Source organism: Psittacula echo (assembly GCF_963264785.1).
Source record: "Psittacula echo genome assembly, chromosome: 7".
NCBI classification, from domain to species: Eukaryota; Metazoa; Chordata; class Aves; order Psittaciformes; family Psittacidae; genus Psittacula; species Psittacula echo.
Window position 1 is genome coordinate 47,043,882 of NC_137740.1, and position 17,658 is coordinate 47,061,539.

At 45.2% G+C, this 17,658-nt stretch overlaps 1 protein-coding gene across 1 annotated transcript in view; it reads right to left on the reverse strand.

Annotated features, from left to right (window-relative positions):
* Window positions 1-9,462, reverse strand: part of SGPP2 (sphingosine-1-phosphate phosphatase 2) — a gene marked incomplete at both ends in the record, with an annotated part of 36,720 nt that extends 27,258 nt beyond the window's left edge. Inside the window, one exon of the mRNA XM_080623441.1 lies at window positions 9,250-9,462. Coding sequence (XP_080479567.1) covers window positions 9,250-9,462 — 213 coding nt within the window. The remainder of the gene's footprint in view (window positions 1-9,249) is intronic.
* Between the last annotated feature and the right edge of the window lie 8,196 nt (window positions 9,463-17,658).

The following is a 17,658-nucleotide window of genomic DNA, read 5'->3' on the forward strand; positions in this document are numbered from 1 at the left end:
GACATAACTGTCCTCTCTTCCAGTGCTTAATCACCTGCTATTTGTTACATAAAATATTTAGCATTTTCCAGACACAGCACTCAACATGCCTCTCTTGAATAACAGTGCCCAAAGATCAGACACAACACAGTAATGCTGAAGGAATAGTCCTGCACAATTTCATTTGTTTTGCAGGCTGGTTTTAGAATAGTATGCCACCGTTGGACCATGCTCAACCTGTGATCTCCTCCATGCAAGCACTACCAAGTCTATCGTTTCTCATTCTGCAGTTCAGTATTTATTACACCTGCTTGTCCAATAGGCATCTGTACCTACCGAGTAGAAGTCAATTTTCAACCACACCTTCAGCTTGACAAGACTCTCTGATTTATGTTCTCATCCTCCAGGCTACCTGCAGCTCCTCCTAAATTCATCTCACCTGCATTTACAGCTAGTTACTTCCACATGGCTATGAAACCTATTCTGAAGGACCTCTGTACTCATCGCTTTCCATCAGAAGGTGTTCTTCATGGCACTCAAGCTTGCACATCACTCAACTTCATATATTCCTTTCTTAGCAGATGCCTGGAATCTATCCACGATTCAGACAATCAGAATACTCTGGGTTGGAAGGGACCTTTAAAGGTCTTCTAGTCCAACCCCCCAACCTATCAGCTCATACACTTTGGAGCTTTTGTGAGTTGCCAGTAAAGAGGCAAGACTGTCTGATCATCTCCATACAGTGGTCTCATGGTATCAGAATTATGTTTCAGCCCTTTTTCTGTAATATAATTTGGAGGAACAAAGAGGTTTACCTGCCACCATGGTCATCAGACTTGTAAGCAAAAATCTATACACACATCCCTGACAGAGGTAATGCCCTCATCTTTATTTTCTTGCATGCTCTTTATGAAAAGTTGCCCCTCTCATGGCCATTCCAATTGCCCAAGTAACTCCTCAAACGTCCAGTTCTTATACTTATGTTTTTAAACCACTGATGTGTGTCAACAGCATCTTCCCACCAAGAAAGCCACACAAAACCTGCATAATCTTGGAGCAAAATCTTGCAAATCTGGCAAAATCTTGGAGCAGATTCTCCTGGAAGAAATGCTAAGGCACATGAAAAACAAGGAGGTGCTTGGTGACAGCCAGCATGGCTTGACTGAGGGGAAATCCTGCCTGACCAATTTGGTGGCCTTCTATGATGGGGCTACAGAACTGATGGATGGGGAAGAGCAGTTGATGTCGTCTACCTGGACTTGTGCAAAGCATTTGACACTCTCCCACATGACATCCTTGTCTCTAAATTGGAGAGACATCAATTTGATTGGTGGACCACTCGGTGGATAAAGAACTGGCTGGATGGCCGCACGCAAAGAGTTGTGGTCAATGGCTTGATGTCCGGCTGGAGACCGGTAACGAGTGGTGTCCCTCAGGGATCGGTGTTGGGACCGGTCTTGTTCAATATCTTTGTTGGTGACATGGACAGTGGGATTGAGTGCGCTCTCAGCAAGTTTGCCGATGACACCAAGCTGTGTGGTTCAGTTGATACGCCGGAGGGAAGGGATGCCATCCAGAGGGACCTCAACACGCTTGTGAGGTGGGCTGATGCCAACCTTATGAAGTTTAACCATGCCAAGTACAAGGTCCTACACCTGGGTCGGAGCAACCCCAGGCACAGCTACAGGTTGGGCAGAGAAGAGATTCAGAGCAGCCCTGCAGAGAAGGACTTGGGGGTGTTGGTCGATGAGAAAATGAACATGAGCCGGCTTCAGTGTGCGCTCGCAGCCCAGAAAGCCAACCGTATCCTGGGCTGCATCAAGAGGAGCGTGACCAGCAGGTCGAAGGAGGTGATCCTGCCCCTCTACTCTGCTCTCGTGAGACCTCACTTGGAGTATTGTGTGCAGTTCTGGTGTCCTCAACATAAAAAGGACATGGAACTGTTGGAACAAGTCCAGAGGAGGGCCACGAGGATGATCAGGGGACTGGAGCACCTCCCGTATGAAGAGAGGATGAGAAAGTTGGGGCTGTTCAGCCTGGAGAAGAGAAGGCTGCGTGAAGACCTCAGAGCAGCCTTTCAGTATCTGAAAAGGGCCTATAAGGATGCTGGGGAGGGACTCGTCATTAGGGACTATAGTGACAGGACAAGGGGTAATGGGTTCAAACTTAAACAGGGGAAGTTTAGATTGGATATAAGGAAGAAATTCTTTACTGTGAGGGTGGTGAGGCACTGGAATGGGTTGCCCAAGGAAGTTGTGAATGTTTCATCCTTGACAGTGTTCAAGTCCAGGTTGGACAGAGCCTTGGGTGACATGGTTTAGTGTGGGGTGTCCTTGTCTATGGCAGAGGGCTTGGAACTAGATGATCTTAAGGTCCTTTCCAACCCTAACTAATTTATGATTCTATGATAAGTATGGCTGCATGCATCTCCTTCTTGATAAGCACTGTGAAGGCAGCTCACTTCCTTCATCCTCTCAGCCCAGTTTTGCCAGCCAGAGGTTAGGTAGGTTGGACACTGCTGTTTCAGATCCCCTGACGGAAGTGACGGGTGAGCTTCCCATGTGCTTCAGCATCCTCCTACATTCCAGGAAGGACCAGCCAATTTGTACAATAAGGAAACAACAGGGCAAGAGAGAGGCAGGAGAGAGAAGGGCTTCCCTGTTCACTTCTTCCTGTTTTACACTGGAAGAACAGGTTTGTTTAATTGCATTTTAATTGGACAGAATTAGATTGCAATTTTGCAAGGTGCACCACGGAGCCCGCACCTGAAAGTGTCTGAGGAAGTCATGTTAAGAGTTAGGTAGCTGCAATGTCTGTGGACAGAGGGAAGAAAATACATGAGTTAAGAACCAGAAAACATAAATTACAGCCCATTCAGAGGGATGAGGACTCCAACTTAGAAATAGAGATCAAATTTATCTGAAATTCAACATGTCCCCAAAGGTTGAGTGTTACTGAAAGTGTTTTTTTGATAGAAGGAGGATGCGTCACACAACAACAGTTTTCAAACTGCACAGCATTAGACAGCCACCCTGCCCACACAGCAGCTCTCTGCAAGCACCACCACCTCTTATTCTTGACTTTCTGCCAAAACACATGAGTCAGAGCATTACTAGGACCTGCATGGCTGATAGATAACCCAGGCTGCTCTCCAGAGGTCCAAAGGAGGAGGAGGAGGAGTGGGAACCCCCTCAACTCATTTTTCCTCCAGTGCACCAAGTTTGAGTAGGTCCCAACTGTTGGGAGCAACTCAAAGAAAGCATGTGGGAATGGCCAAATGACCATGGAGAACCAGAACTTCACTGTTATGTTTCTTTTCAGAGCAAAAAGCTTGTTCTCATCTTAAGACTTGGTTTTAGAAATTAACTACAGCCTTAAAATTTGCACCACAGATTAGTCACATATTTCTACCCAGCAGCAGCATCATGAATCCAGTCAGTTTGCTTTTGCACAAAGATCAGTTCCACAGTGGAGGTCTATTCTGAGAGGTACAGAACAGCAAGGCTTCTGGAAGATAAGTAGGCAGAGTAACACCACACCATTTTCAGACAACTTAATTATTAATCTGTTCTAATCAGGCACTAGCACAGTGGGAAAGTGACTGTTTCCTCAGCAGATAGTTCCAGGATTCAAATCAAAAAGCAGGTTTCCAAGGTAGTGCTGCATAAGGCTTCGAGTTAAGTATCATTGCAAATATGCAAGTCCCAGATACTCATGCAAAGACCACTGTAAACAGAAAAGGATCTGATGTTCAAATTGCAGCCATGACTGTAGAGAGGCATGCTGGAGAACACCTCAGCAGTCAGCCTGCCCCTGGGGACAAGAGCCATAGAGAAGATGTTCTCAATTCACTTACTGCCACGTTAGTAGTTGCAATTGGTGCATGCCACCCTGCCATACATACACCCTTCTCCTCCCTAGACCCCTCTTACAGCCTTTTGCTTATTCTGTCCCCTGTTTCATGTCGTAACCTCCCCATCTATGGGCCTTATATTGGTCAAGGGACAGGTTTCTCGCTACTAACATCTCTGAGCCCTTTCCCATACAAACATTTGGTCTTTGCTCTTGCGGCATGACTGAGGTGTCTGACACCATCTTCTCCTGCAAGATGAACTACCTCAACGCTCTCCCTTTGCACAGAGAAATGGCAACAGGGAACACAGAAGGCAATACACCTGACTAACCTGGTTAGCATAAGTAAGCAGCTATATTACGTGAAGTCAGTCTGGCTGCAAAGGGAATAACACTGACCTGGTCTGATGTGACAGAATGACCACTCAGCTGCGTGCACACCAGATCCAGCAGACTCAGGGAACTCTATTAGCAGTAGCTTGCAACAACCAATTGTCTCCAAAAGGAAGGACTAAACATACTTTCTATTTTTACACCTAGTAATAAATATTCACAAATACAGCAATACAATAAGATAGTAATAAATCATCAATGTAACTATATATTATTCACATACCTCTAAATCTAGACCAACAGCAGTTTACCTTGGAAAGAATAAGTTACAGGTGCTAACTCTACTGAGCTGAAGTGAAGCCCTATAAAGCAGGAACTTGAATAGCCATTTTAAATTAAAATCTCATGGTCTAGACAACGCTACCTGTACATTCTAGATGGTAGAATCACTTGCCATAGCAGTCAATAGTCACCTTACATTGCCCAGATGACACATAAATACTCCCTGCAGAGCATACACATAAAGTAAAATAAAAGAACTGGCTGTTCAAGGAAATTTTCCAGGAAGAACAGATATTCTCTGGCTCTCACCCATTAAACCTACCCCTGTTCTCCAGAGACAATAAGGAGAAAAATGGCCACAGACAAGCTTTTATTCTTCTAGTTGATATCTGAGCTAATGGCATAAGACATTCAGCACAATTATAAAATGGCAAGTGGCTCCCCTCCAAGTACTGGAATTAATCCTAGGATTCTGATGGCCCCTCATTCTGAGGTCCGGCAGATCCAAAAGATGATAGAGGCCATGAGCAGAGAAGCGCTGAGTCACAAAGCACCTCTTCATCAGCACATCCCAACTTGGGCTCCCAGCACAGCCCTTCACGTGCCCCCCACACCACCACCCACCTCTGCAGGAGTCACCTCACAGCCAAGCAGGGTACCCCTTACAATCAGTGAGAGAAGTTTCACAAACCTCTGTTAGCATCAGGTGTTTCTGCAGCAAGATCTAGAGGATGGCTAGTCACTGGTAACAAGCAGCACATACCTGGCTTTGCTGCTGCCTGTTGTCCAGAGAGGGCACTGGTCTTCTTGTTGAGAAGCAGCAAATCCACTGCTAACAGATCTACACAGGGTTGCCACACGCTGCTTGAATTTTGGATGCAACTACGCTTTCCTTTGGAAAACCAAAGGATTATCACTCATATGGCTGGCCAAATCCATCTGATGGAAGTCTCATTCATATATCCCTTACCAGTTACTTTCCATGGGAACCTTAAACCAAAACTCAGGCATGTGCAAGGCAAGCAAGCTCCCTCAACAGTCACACTGGATAGAGGAGAAATGAACACTAAGTACCACAGCAGCAGGAGTGATGCCAGGGGATGCGAGCCTTGTGCTCAGTCCATCAAAATAAGAAACTGGATTTCACGTCTCTCCAGCTGCAGCCCAAACCAAGGAACTTCCAAAAGTTCAAGTATATTCTCTAGAAGGACAAAGCAGTAGCACTTGAAGCAGAAATGCCTTGCTGCCAGCTATCCTAATGGTGCTCAAGGGCTTTCCTCACAAGAGTTTGTCTTGCCTGCTGAACCTACGTCAGCTACTACCAACTTAGTGCTGCATGGAAAGGGAAACATCATGAAACTGAGTAAGCCAGGAGTATGATTGAAAAAGGAAAAGCAAGACTGTGGGGCTGATGAAAGAATCTATCGCAAGAAAAAGCCACAGAAAAGAGACCTTGACTCAAGCTCCAGAGCAAGTCTAGTTCAGATTTCCAGACATCCCATCACAGCAAAAGTAGTGCTGTCATCTATGTCTTGCCAGTAATCAACTGTATTTTGGGGGATTGCAACATCTGAGATGGATGTGTAGTTTTTACCTTTTCCATTCATTTTTGTTACCATCACCTTGCTGTTATCCCGGTTATTGGCTTCCCCACCTAAGGCACAAGCAAGAACTATACAATCACTAAACGTCTGTAAACATTGCACCAGTTCGGAGCAGTTCTGACAGTTAAGGTATAACTACAAAGTAAATATGAACTATACTCCCTCAAAGGTAGTAAGAGAGATCTCCAGAGATGATAAAGCATCTGGGAAAAGGAAGTGGAGAAAAACAAATCTCTACACAGAACTCTGAATAAGGGATTATTTTCTTCTAGCTTTGCTCTTTTTAATTCAGGCTATCGATGTCAGGAGCAAAAGTCCATTGGGAGGTTACAGATAAGCAGATCTCCACTTTTTAAATATACATAATGCTTATCTGGCCACTCACTAGAACACCAGAAAAGTCTTCAGGAAGTCAGGCAGTATCTAAGTGTGCAACTCCAGGACTTCATACAGAGCTTCAGGAAAAAAGATCTTTCAAGCAGTTGCAGAAATAAATTCCCTGCAAATCAAACCAACACCAGAAAGGAGTACAGAAAACAAGTATCAGCTAGAGACAGGATAATTACAAAAAGTTACTGTCTTGCCTTCTGTAGTAATAAAATCCAACAGTTCCTTCTCTAAAGGCTCATGGGTTCAATATTAAGTCCAAGCTAGGGCATAAATCCAGTTAGCATATTGAACTAGCATCATACTGTATCATCCTCAGATACCTGAGTTTTCACTTGAGGTATTATAAAGTGTTCCTAACTGATGTAGTAACCAAAGGAACAGCAAGAACATAGGCTAGGCAATCGATTCAATATTTAAGAAACGCATGCAGCCCTTCCTGTCACATCTAAGCATTTAATTCCTTGCCTTGTTATCTCAGGGCAGTTCCTGTTGGGAAGACAGGACCGAATTACAAAGATTCAGGAATACAGCCAGTCATTGCACTGCTGACCACTGTAAAAATGAGGTCTTGCTGTCTATTTTTGTTTAAACACATATAATCTGCCAGTTATATGTGAAGGACAACTGATGCATCACAAGCAGTACTGCTGACAACCGCAAAACAAATGTAAGCAGGTAATTAAAGTGTTCCTTCTCTCAGAGGAAGAGCTGTCCCATCTCACCCTCCTGAGGGATCTCCCTCGTCTCCATGCAGTATGGCATCCATCCTGCTAGGTGTGTTCATCCCGTCCCAAACCACCATCAGCTGCCAGCCCTCACAGCCCTTTCTCCAGAGACCCTCCACCTTGGCTCACAATCTAGCCCATGTCGGACGCAGGCACGCAAGAGCTGGTACAGAAGAAAAGGGAGATGGAGCTGTGGCAGCCCCAGCATCTGGCCAAACATTCACCGCTTCTTCACTCAAGCATGCCATACACTGTTTTCACAGGTATAACCTATTGATTGTACAAGAACTTATATAAGAGAATCCAAAACCCTTGAAGACTACTGCATTGTGGCAATAAAGACAAAGTATTGTTAAAGTTGCTACCTCATAGAAAGCTTCTGTCCTGATAATACAGACTTTGAAACTCCCAAGCTTCAGGAGGGGATGTTCAAGCTGAGCACAGAGCTGCCCAAGGTCACCAGAACTGAGATGCAGGAGCAATGCTTAGGCCCCTTTCTGCAAACACCTGTAGCTAAGAGCAAAAGAATATTCAACTGTCCATAGAAAGTTTATGGCTGAGGAGTTTGCTATTCATATCAGACCCCTAAACACACTCTTCTGCAGATACATCAGGGCAACCTGGTTCATTTAGCAACAGAAGAGCGAGTATGTTCTTTGGCATAAGGATGATCCCAATTAACTTTTTGCATCTCCTGCAGGTTGCAGAAACCCTTCTTTGTAAAAACGGATTTTTAACAGGAGCAGAGAGAGTTTGTCTTTACAATTCCAGCACACCACTGAAACACCATTCAAGCCATTACTCCCATCTCCATCTTCTTTAGGTTTAAACCCAATTTTCACATGTTTCAGAAGTGAGAATCCCTATCATGTGAAAACAGAGTCTTCTGCTTCTATCTCCAGGTCTCAGGGAGTCTCACCCAGGACATACTCACCCTCCACATGAAGATAGTCATGCCTTATTTTGTGAATCACAAAACAATTGCTCAAGGTGAACAGCTCTGTCCATGGAGCGTTAGCTTGGGCAGTATTTTAGTATCAACCCTCTTACATTAGCTGCATCACTGTCCAAAAGCAAATAGTGAAAATAAGTCCTTTGAGTGAATTACCTGTACAATTTACCAAAAATAGAGTTTACTGTAGCTCATAAGTAACCACACTGAAGAACTACCCTAATTTCCCATATCTTCTAATTGAGAGAGAGTCAAGCAGTGACTGATGAAGAATTTTAGATGCTTGAAATGGGATGTAATGGATGTAGAACGCAGAAGCGTAAAAAAGTACAAAGGGGATGACTGGCAAAGTTGCAGTGTTTGAGCCTGGCCCGTGTTTATTTTGCAGGTTGAGTTTGGAAGACCATTATTGCACTTCCTTTCCAAAAGGCAGCACAATGTGATCCGCTAATGAATTCATGCCATTACAGTAAGAGAAAAAGCAGGTCATCCAACCTGCACGCATCGGTTGCGTCACGCTCTTCCCTGCTCTCTTCCGATACGCAACCGAGCTACACACCGTGGGGAACGCCGGGCACAGGCGAAACGCAGGGGCCTGAGCCCATCTGCAGCGGGACCTCAGCTGCAGTGAAGGCAAAGATATGACCCACCGCAGGCGTGGGCACGGCTGCCGGCTGCGCTCCTCTCCTGTGCCGGGCCACTTCCAACGCGGGGCAGCGCGGAGCCGTGGCTCGGGGACTCACACAGCAGGTGCACCCCACCGCAGAGGGACCCACGGTGAATGGAGCCGGCTCCGCAGCTGTGCCCGGGGGAAAACTTGCACCCGGGGTGAGGCTGCGCTGCTGCTGAGCTGCCCCGGGTACCTCTGCAGGCAGACCCCACTCGCACAGGTTATCTCGTGTCCGGGGAGTAAACGGACAACGTCGGAAATGCCTCCCCCGCGGGGCCGGGGTGAAGCCGGGCTGCAGCACCGCAGAGCGCTGTCACTCACAGCCCGGCCCCTCCATCCCGGCTCCCGCCCGGGCAGGCGGCGGGATGCGTGGGAACCCCCCGGGGAGCCCCGGCGCGCACATCCGCGGGAGGCGGCTCTGCTGAGTCACGGCCGAGCCCGGCCACCCGCCGCAGCACTCACCTGCGGGCCGCTCCGCACCCCGCTGGGAGGGCTGCAGCCAGCGGCTGCCGGGCGGCTCAGCGCGCCCGCGCCGTTGCAGACGCCGCGTTCCCGTGCCCCCTCCGCAGGGTCGCCGCCGCTGCCGCCCTCCTCGGCGGCGGGAAAGAGCCCGCAGCACCGCTGGAAGCGCGCCACGGGCTGTGAGCTGCGCAGGGTGAGCAGCAGGCGGGCCATGCTGCCGCCGCCGCGACCCGAACCGCGCTGCGCCCCGCAGGCCGCGGGGCCGCGGCAGGTGCGCCCCGCCCCGCCCCGCAGGTGCGGTGCCCCGCCTGGGAGCGCCCCCTATCGGCCGGGCCGCGGGATCCCCCAGCCCCGCGGGACCGGGTGCGGAGTGCGGCGGTACCCCCCGCCCCGAGAAATTCAGCCATTCTATCTGGTTTTGTCGGTTTCCTACCCTGGTAAAAACCTGGATGTAATCTGCCTTGAGACAAACGTCACTGCTTTCTTAACCTAAACTGCCCTGGAGCTCACAAAAACCCTTGGAAAACCCTCAAACAAAGAACAGGCAGGCAAGGAGGCTGCAACGGGGAACCTCTCCTCCTCCCAGGGGTGGCATTCATCACCACTCCAGTGGGTGGAAGGGCTGTTTGGTCTTTTCTCCCATCAGCTCCCTCTCCGATGTAAGGTGTATCCTGGCATGGCCCCGGTTTCAGTTTGTCCCATCTTGGAGCCAGCATTTATTTTTTCTCTTGAATATGTACATGCATACATACACAAGTATGGATACACATGCATCTCCCTTAAACACAGCTATGGACTTTCCCAAAGAAGAGAGACGTTGTCACTTGGAAGATACCCCTCAAGCTCCTTGGGCTGTGAAACTTGCCACAGATGAAAACTTGAAACATTAAGGACCTTAGTTTTGTTGGTGCACTTGGCTTTTTTAGAGCAGCCCAGTTCTACCCTCAGGAATATATTTTGTGCAAGGATTGCAGAATCACCATTTACTTAATGTAGGCTCATTGCAAATTTGTTACATTTTTCCCTCTCAAATACTCCAAATAATCCAGGATTGCATCAAAGCTTTTCTTTCCAGAGCCCTTGAAAACCAAAGCCATGTTCCATGTCCCCGTGCTGTTGCCTGGGCTGACCGCAGAAGATGCTCACTCAGCCACTCTTGAGATGGCAGGGTCATCTCATCGCCTGGCCACAGCTCAGGCCAGGCTAGCTCCGTAGCCTCTGCGGGGAGCTGCAGGGATGGATCTTCTTCCCTCATAGAATTATATCATAGAATGGTTTGGGTTGGAAATGACCTTAAAGAGCTAGTTCCAATGCCCTGCCATGCGTAGGGACACCTTCCACTAGACCAGGTTGCTCTAAGCCCAACCTGGCCTTGAACACTTCCAGGGATGGTGCAGCCACAGCTTCTCTGGCCAACCTGTTCCACTGCCTTGACACCCTCACAGTAAAGAACTTCTTCCTAATATCTAATCCAAGTCTATTCTCTTTCGGTTTAAAGCCATTCCCCCTTTTCCTGTCCCTACATACTCTTGTAAAAAGTCCCTCTCCATATTTCTTGTAGGGCCCCTTTAGGTATTACAAGACTGTTTTAAGTTCTCCCTGTAGCCTTCTCTTCTCCAGGCTGAACAACCACACTCTCTCAGTCTGTCTTCATAGCAGAGGTGCTCCAGCCCTCTGATAATTTTCATGGTCTCCTCTGTACTTGCTCAAGCAGACCCATGTCCTTCTTGTGTTGGGATGCAGTACTGCAGGGGAGGTCTCACGAGAGCAGCGTAGAGGGGTAGAATCCCTTCCCCTGACCTGCTGGTGATGCTTCTTTCGATGCAGCCCAGCATATGGTTGGCTATCTCATTTTCTTTTCACTCCCATCCAGACTCTAGGGCAGACTCTGTACAGCTCATTTAATTGTTTTGTATGATTCATTTATCTTCTCAAAATGCAATCTTATATCATCTGAGGTTTGCCTAACCACAACTCCAGATGACATCTTGTTTCAAGTGCTTTCCTCATCATTTGTGTACACACACACCCAACAGCGGCTGAGTTTGCAGCTCACTCGTTGGCAGAACCAGTTCACATGGGCTGAGGAGAGAGGCTGCCTGTCCCAGCTTGGTTGTATGTTTATGTTGTTTAACTGAAGGAATTATGCATTGTTTCCTTTGGGGGTTGTTTTTTTAATGGCTGTATAACTTATTATGTGCACTCATAGGTATCCGGGAAGCTTTTCTGTTCTTTTTCCTCTTTCTCGGATATGTGAATGTCGTGATTTAAACTAAGTATCATGCAGCCTCTTGCTCAGTCCTCCCCTCTGGTGCGATGGGGAGGAGAACTGGAAAAAAGGTAAAACCTTTGGGTTGAGATAAGAACAGTTTAATAATTGAAATATAAGCAAAATATAATAATAATAGTAGTAACAGTAATGATAAAAGGGAAAAAAGAGAGAGAGGCATAAAACCCCAGAAACACAAACACAATACAATTGCTCACCACCCACTGACCGGTGCCCAGCCCACTCCCTGAGCAATGACTGGCCCCTCCTCACCAACTGCCCCCGGTTTATACACTGGGCATGACGTGCTGTGGTATGGAATACCCCTTTGGCTAGTTTGGGTCAGGTGTCCTGTCTCTGCTTCCTTATGGCTTCTCGTGTCCCTCCTCACTGACACAGCATGAGACTGAAAAGTCTTTGATCAGGGTAAGCGCTACTGAGCAACAATTAAAACATTGGTGTGTTCCCAGCATTGTTCTCAGACTAAATGCAAAACACAGCACTGCACCAGCTACTGGGAAAGAAATGAACTCTACCCCCCACGAAACCAGGACAGTGAAACATCCACAAGTGTGGAATTTCAATTCAAAATTGTGTTTATGTTGCTTAATTGCTAGACTGACTTCAGTAGTAGACCTGGATGAGTTCAGTCCATACTTTTTCATGGTTATTTTCCTTGTATTACAGAAAGAATCTTCAAAATAATTTCATTCTTATTTTGTCCACCTATATGACAGTGAGTGCAAGAGTTTTTAACATATTACTTTGAAAAGTAAAATTCCAGCCCAGCCAGTGCAGTCAGGCTGGGAGTTTTGCCATGGATGCCAGTGAGATAGGATCTCGTCCAGAGACACGGCATAAAGCAGGAAAACAGGAATGAAAGTGCACAGCCAGGGCCAAGGATCTGTAGGTATTTTTAAACATCTTTTTGTCAACCACAAGTCAATATTTATCTGATCTGCCTACATACTTGTGTCTCCCCATTGTCATTATACTACTGCCCAAGTATTAAAATAGAACTAATAACTTGTAGCCAACTTCTACCTAAATCCTCTTCAGGCAAACACTTAGGTTAGTATGACTGGGCCTCAGTGAGGATGTGAGCATCCAGCTGGTAAGAATTTAGGGTGACTGAGATGTGTGGGGGCATTTTACAGGTGCTTGGGGACCCAGGGGTGCTAATATTCAGCAAAAGGGATTTGTGGGAACACTTGGAGGGGCAAGATGCCTCACACTCCTTGAATCAACATGAGCAGGTATAAGTGGTACGTGGATGGAATGGATGATGGAAGTCTGTGACTCCTTTTGTTAAGGAAAGTGATTTGTGAAAAGTTATGTTCCTAACATAAACTGATTTCTGGAATTAAAAAACATTTTAGGTTCTGTTGAGGACACAAAGAAAACTCAATGTTGGCTTTTGGGCATTTTCTTAGGAGGATAATGATCAATCTGCATTTACCACATCCCCTCCACCAGTTTTTGAACTATCTGGCAAATTCAAGTCACATTAACTATGGGAGCAGAGGTTTTCCCAGATTTCCATTCCTGTGGTTTTAAGGAGAAACAGCAGTGGAATCGCAGAAGACACAATTTGGCTGCCTGATGGCCCCACCCAAGGCACACTTTATTCCAGGTGTGCTGCTGGCAATTCCCCAGTACCTAACAGGTACAGGCATGGCTGCAGAACACAGCAGTGTGGTTATGGGGAATTGGGAAGAGGAAAATAGAGGTACTTCCAGAATGGAATAGGTGATCATAGGAAGGACCATGACACATCACTAGGAGGTGTTTGGGCCACAAAGAGGATGGAGGGTTTCAGGAGAAAATTGGAGCAGAAGACTAACTTAACTTCTGCAGTGGAAAGTGCCTAGTGACACGGAATAACAATCTATAGGAAGCTTGTTTTATCATTTTTACTGCTCATGGAACAACTTGTTTATTCTTGCTCAAAGCAAGAGTATGAATCATTCCTCTTCTATTCCTCCTTCAGAAGAATGGCCTAACCACCTTTTCCTGAGAGCTACCTCACACTACCTCTGGTGGCCAAGAAAAACACTCTGGATTTGGCTTCTTGAATGATTTGATATAATAAAAAAGTAATAATAATAATAAATAAATGAACACTCCAAGAACTGTCCCACACTTTTTGTGGCTGTCATGGTTTAAGAATAAAATCAACTTTATCCCAGCCAAAACAAGGGCAGTGGCTCATACAGATTTTCTGACATTTAGAAAGCCAGTTTTCTGTAAAACCAGTGGAAGCAACATCACTGCAAAGGACTAGATGAGCAGCTTTCTGGGAGTGTCTAAATGAAGCTACTTATAAACTGTCCGGCTGCAAAAAAACCCTAGTTTTAAAGCTTTAATGATGAAATCACCTCATCTAGGACCAAAATATCTCACTAATACCTGGTCAGCATTCAGCTACATTTTCACAAGGGAAGAAAATGACCTCTGGGCTGAGGATACATGTGAAAGATGAGCATACAAAGGATAACTTTGGAGAAAGCTGAAAATAGTGCCTTGCACTGAAGGCATTTCCTTAACAACAATGGGTGTCACTGTCATGACCGTGGATGGTTTTGCTTCCAGCATCAACAAAGATAAAAGCGAACAACAAATTAGATGACTGGGGGTGGATAACGATGCTAGAACACAGCTCAGGTTTTGGATGCCAGCGTGAGTTTGCAATCCTGACAGCCAAAGAAGTCGTTGTTTTGACTCGTAAGCAGAGTGAATGGGCCTGGAGGAACAAATACAAACGCAGCTTTCACTGTCGCTCTACAGACAGCAACCACATTTCACTGCAGAAGACTGTACAAGAGTTACTTCAGCAGATGGCCTTTTGAGGCAGCAGCAGTTAATTAGCTTTACACAAAAAATGTCAGACCTGCAATGTTCCAGACTGAGACAACATGAACATGGACAAACCGAAGCCTCCAATGAAGCTGAGTAGACACAGAGCCACTGCATCATGTTTCTGGTACCAGCGGTACAGGCTTCCTAATAGCTGGAGGGGTGATGAGGATTTGTCAGAGTAGAGCTACAAACACCAGCACACTGGGACCTGGGACCACAGAGCTTGATGGTGGGATGTGGGCTTTGCCAGAGGGAAGGTTGGGACTCAATTTACAGTTTTTGTTGTGACCCCTCTTCTTTGCCATTTGAAGACTCTTATGGCTAGACGCAGAGGTCCTTTGTCCATGCAGTGAAGACAGAAATCCCACCAACTCATCAGTATCATGGCACATTGTGTTTAAACATGTTTTAAACAAATTTTCTTTCCTAGCTTCATCTCCTATGTTTTCATTATCTTTAGTAATTTTCTCAATATACCTGAGGCCCAAATCTTTACTTTCATCTTCATCATTTTTTTTTTGGCAATTTTTGTTCTTCACTGCTTATAGTGCAAAAGAAACCATTACAATTTATATGTTTTAATACCAAAAGTTCCAAGTACTCTTTTTATAAGAATCTTACATTTTTGCTTTATTTAGTTGACACGTTCCTGAGCACATTATTTTTGATCTGAGACTTTCATACTGAATGTCAGACCCAACCACCCACTAACCTCACGAAGAACAAAATGGAGCTTTCTTGGCTTAGCTGAAAGAACTGAAGATTGTGAAGTCTGGTGAAGAGATGGCAAAGTTCTGTGGAAGGTGCCCTTCAAAACCAATGCGTGACAGACTATGGGTTTCACAAGCACTCAAATATTTTGCTTTTGATTTAATGCATATCAAAACTCAAAATTTATTTTGAAGAAAATCTCTTAGGAAGAAAAGAATAGTTTGCAATAAAGAAAGAATCACGAAGTTTTGTCGGAATGGTCTTGCATCTCCAATGCAAGGCCATGAATAGGCACAATTGTCATTGACTCTCTCATCTCCATTTGAGATGTAATAACATAAAACCAGGTTGTTTTGACACAACAGGAGTCCACACAGCTGTAATGGGTCTCAAGCTACATGTTTTTATGCCTTTTCAGACAAATGTTTTCTATGCAAATGTCTCTGTTAGTTTAACTGAGCAGTATAGCAAGATTGGAAAATGTTTCTCTAATACCTCCACAGCCTTCAACACACTGAACACATAACTGATTGTCTTTGCACAGATGGTCTTAAAAATACAAAGCTTCAGCAAACAGTATGTGCTAAATATATCAGTCTTTTATGGCCCAAACTCCCATAACTTTAGGCACAGGAATAAAATTTAATTGTAGACCCATATTTTTATAATTCTCATATAATTTTATCATAAAATTCTTGATCTTTATATATACATATGGTCATATTTTCAGTTTTAGAGAGTATGAATGAAAAAGCAAAGTGAATTTTAGAGCTTGGAAAGATGAAAGCATCTCCAAAAACTGCAAGAGAATGTGCCGAAGCTGCGGCTGCTGTCTTGGGTAGGAATAATTAACTTTTCTGTTTGCAGTGTAAGTAACCAGATAATGCTATGTAATTGCTTATGATTTGCATTGCTTGAAATGGGATTGCTAATTTCCAGCAATGATTAGCATGTCATTTAAATAATTATTCTGCACCATATCACTTGGACACTTCAATTGCACGCGCATCTACCGTGAAATTCCTAGAGGTGTTCTCAACGTTTCTGGTTATTTGTAGGCTATACGATACTTTGGCTGCTTCAGTGTTTTAGGAAATGACAGCAGAAGAGAAATTAATAATGCTGTTTTTAAATATAAAACTTAACCTCTCGGAATCTTTAAAGCTTGACTATCATTAGAGTTGACTAGGGGGTCTGATTTTGTTTATAATACCATATACTAGCCCTCTGGGGAAAAGAAATCCAATTGTCTCAACAGCAGTCTAGGATTAAAATGGTGAAAACTCTTCCCTTTGGGTTGAGTTGTGCCTTGATGTACTTGAAACCATGGAAAAGGTTTCTAGGGGTTTTTTTACAGTGGCTCCCATGCTGCGGGCTGGTGCATTTCTGCTTATAGCAGTCAGTGCCTGGGCTGAAGAGATGACACAAAACCAAGAGAATTCGGCAGTCTGTGTAAAATCACCCTTGTAAGAGCAACTGGAAGGGTCTTTGCTGGCAGTGACCAGATCATAGATCGTTACAACCACGTGTCCTGGAAATGGCCAGTCTGATAGCACACCTTTGCTACAGATACATGGGCACTGCTGGAAGGGTTCAGCTGAACAAACATTCTTTCTCTTTGCTTGTTTTATTCTGAGACAACTCCTGGCATGCCCTCTTGAACAAACCCTCATTCAGCATGTGAAAAACCAGTGACAACATGACAGTTCTCAAGTACTTATTACTGAATACCACGTAATACCCCACTTTTTACAATTTCCTTGCCTTTCAAGCAAGGTATTACTCTAGAAAGGTTGTTTTTGCTCTGAGCCCATGTGCGCAGAAGGAAGCAGAAGGGTGTGCTGTCTTTCAGTAGTCAGATGTTAATGGGCCACTCACACCCAGCACACAAAAAACTGAGCAAAAACTGTTGGAAAGGAGCTGTTGATTTTAACCACATACTTTTTCTGGAGGAAAAGTAATTCATACTCGTTAGTACTGGGGAGCAGTGGTTTATCTTGCCCTGGCAGAGACCACTTTTGAATGCTTTCTGCGTGATGCACATTTTTCCATGGTTCTTCATCCTGTTCAGATGAAAGGAGGAATTTTAAAGCCAGGTACTTCTCCACTCTGCCCCTTGATAGCTTCTCCTTAGTGACACCTTCCATATATGAAACCTCCTGCCATCATTTTTGAATCTGCAGCGCTGTTTTCTAAATGTTTATAGCTGCTTTATGCCAGCATGAGTCACTGCTATCAAACACTGGTTAGGAATGCAGCAGACTGAGGGTGTTTTTCTTTCCTCTAAGCTCTGTTTACCTGCAGTGTGGAGCTGGGCATTGCCAGTGCCAGTTAACCTGGCCATGAGGATTGTTCAATCCTCACAGAGATTTGGCCAACCAAAAACATCCTGAGAAGGGTAACAGTGGCTTTTGCTGAGAGCTGATGACTTGTTAAATCTTTTTTTTTCCCAGGTAATTTATGAATTTCAGCAAAAGGTCTGTTTGGGAGCTAACAGACCAGAGGTGGAAGGATGAGAGTGGAAAATGAGTAATTAAATGGATTGAGACTAGTGCAACCAGCGCATAACT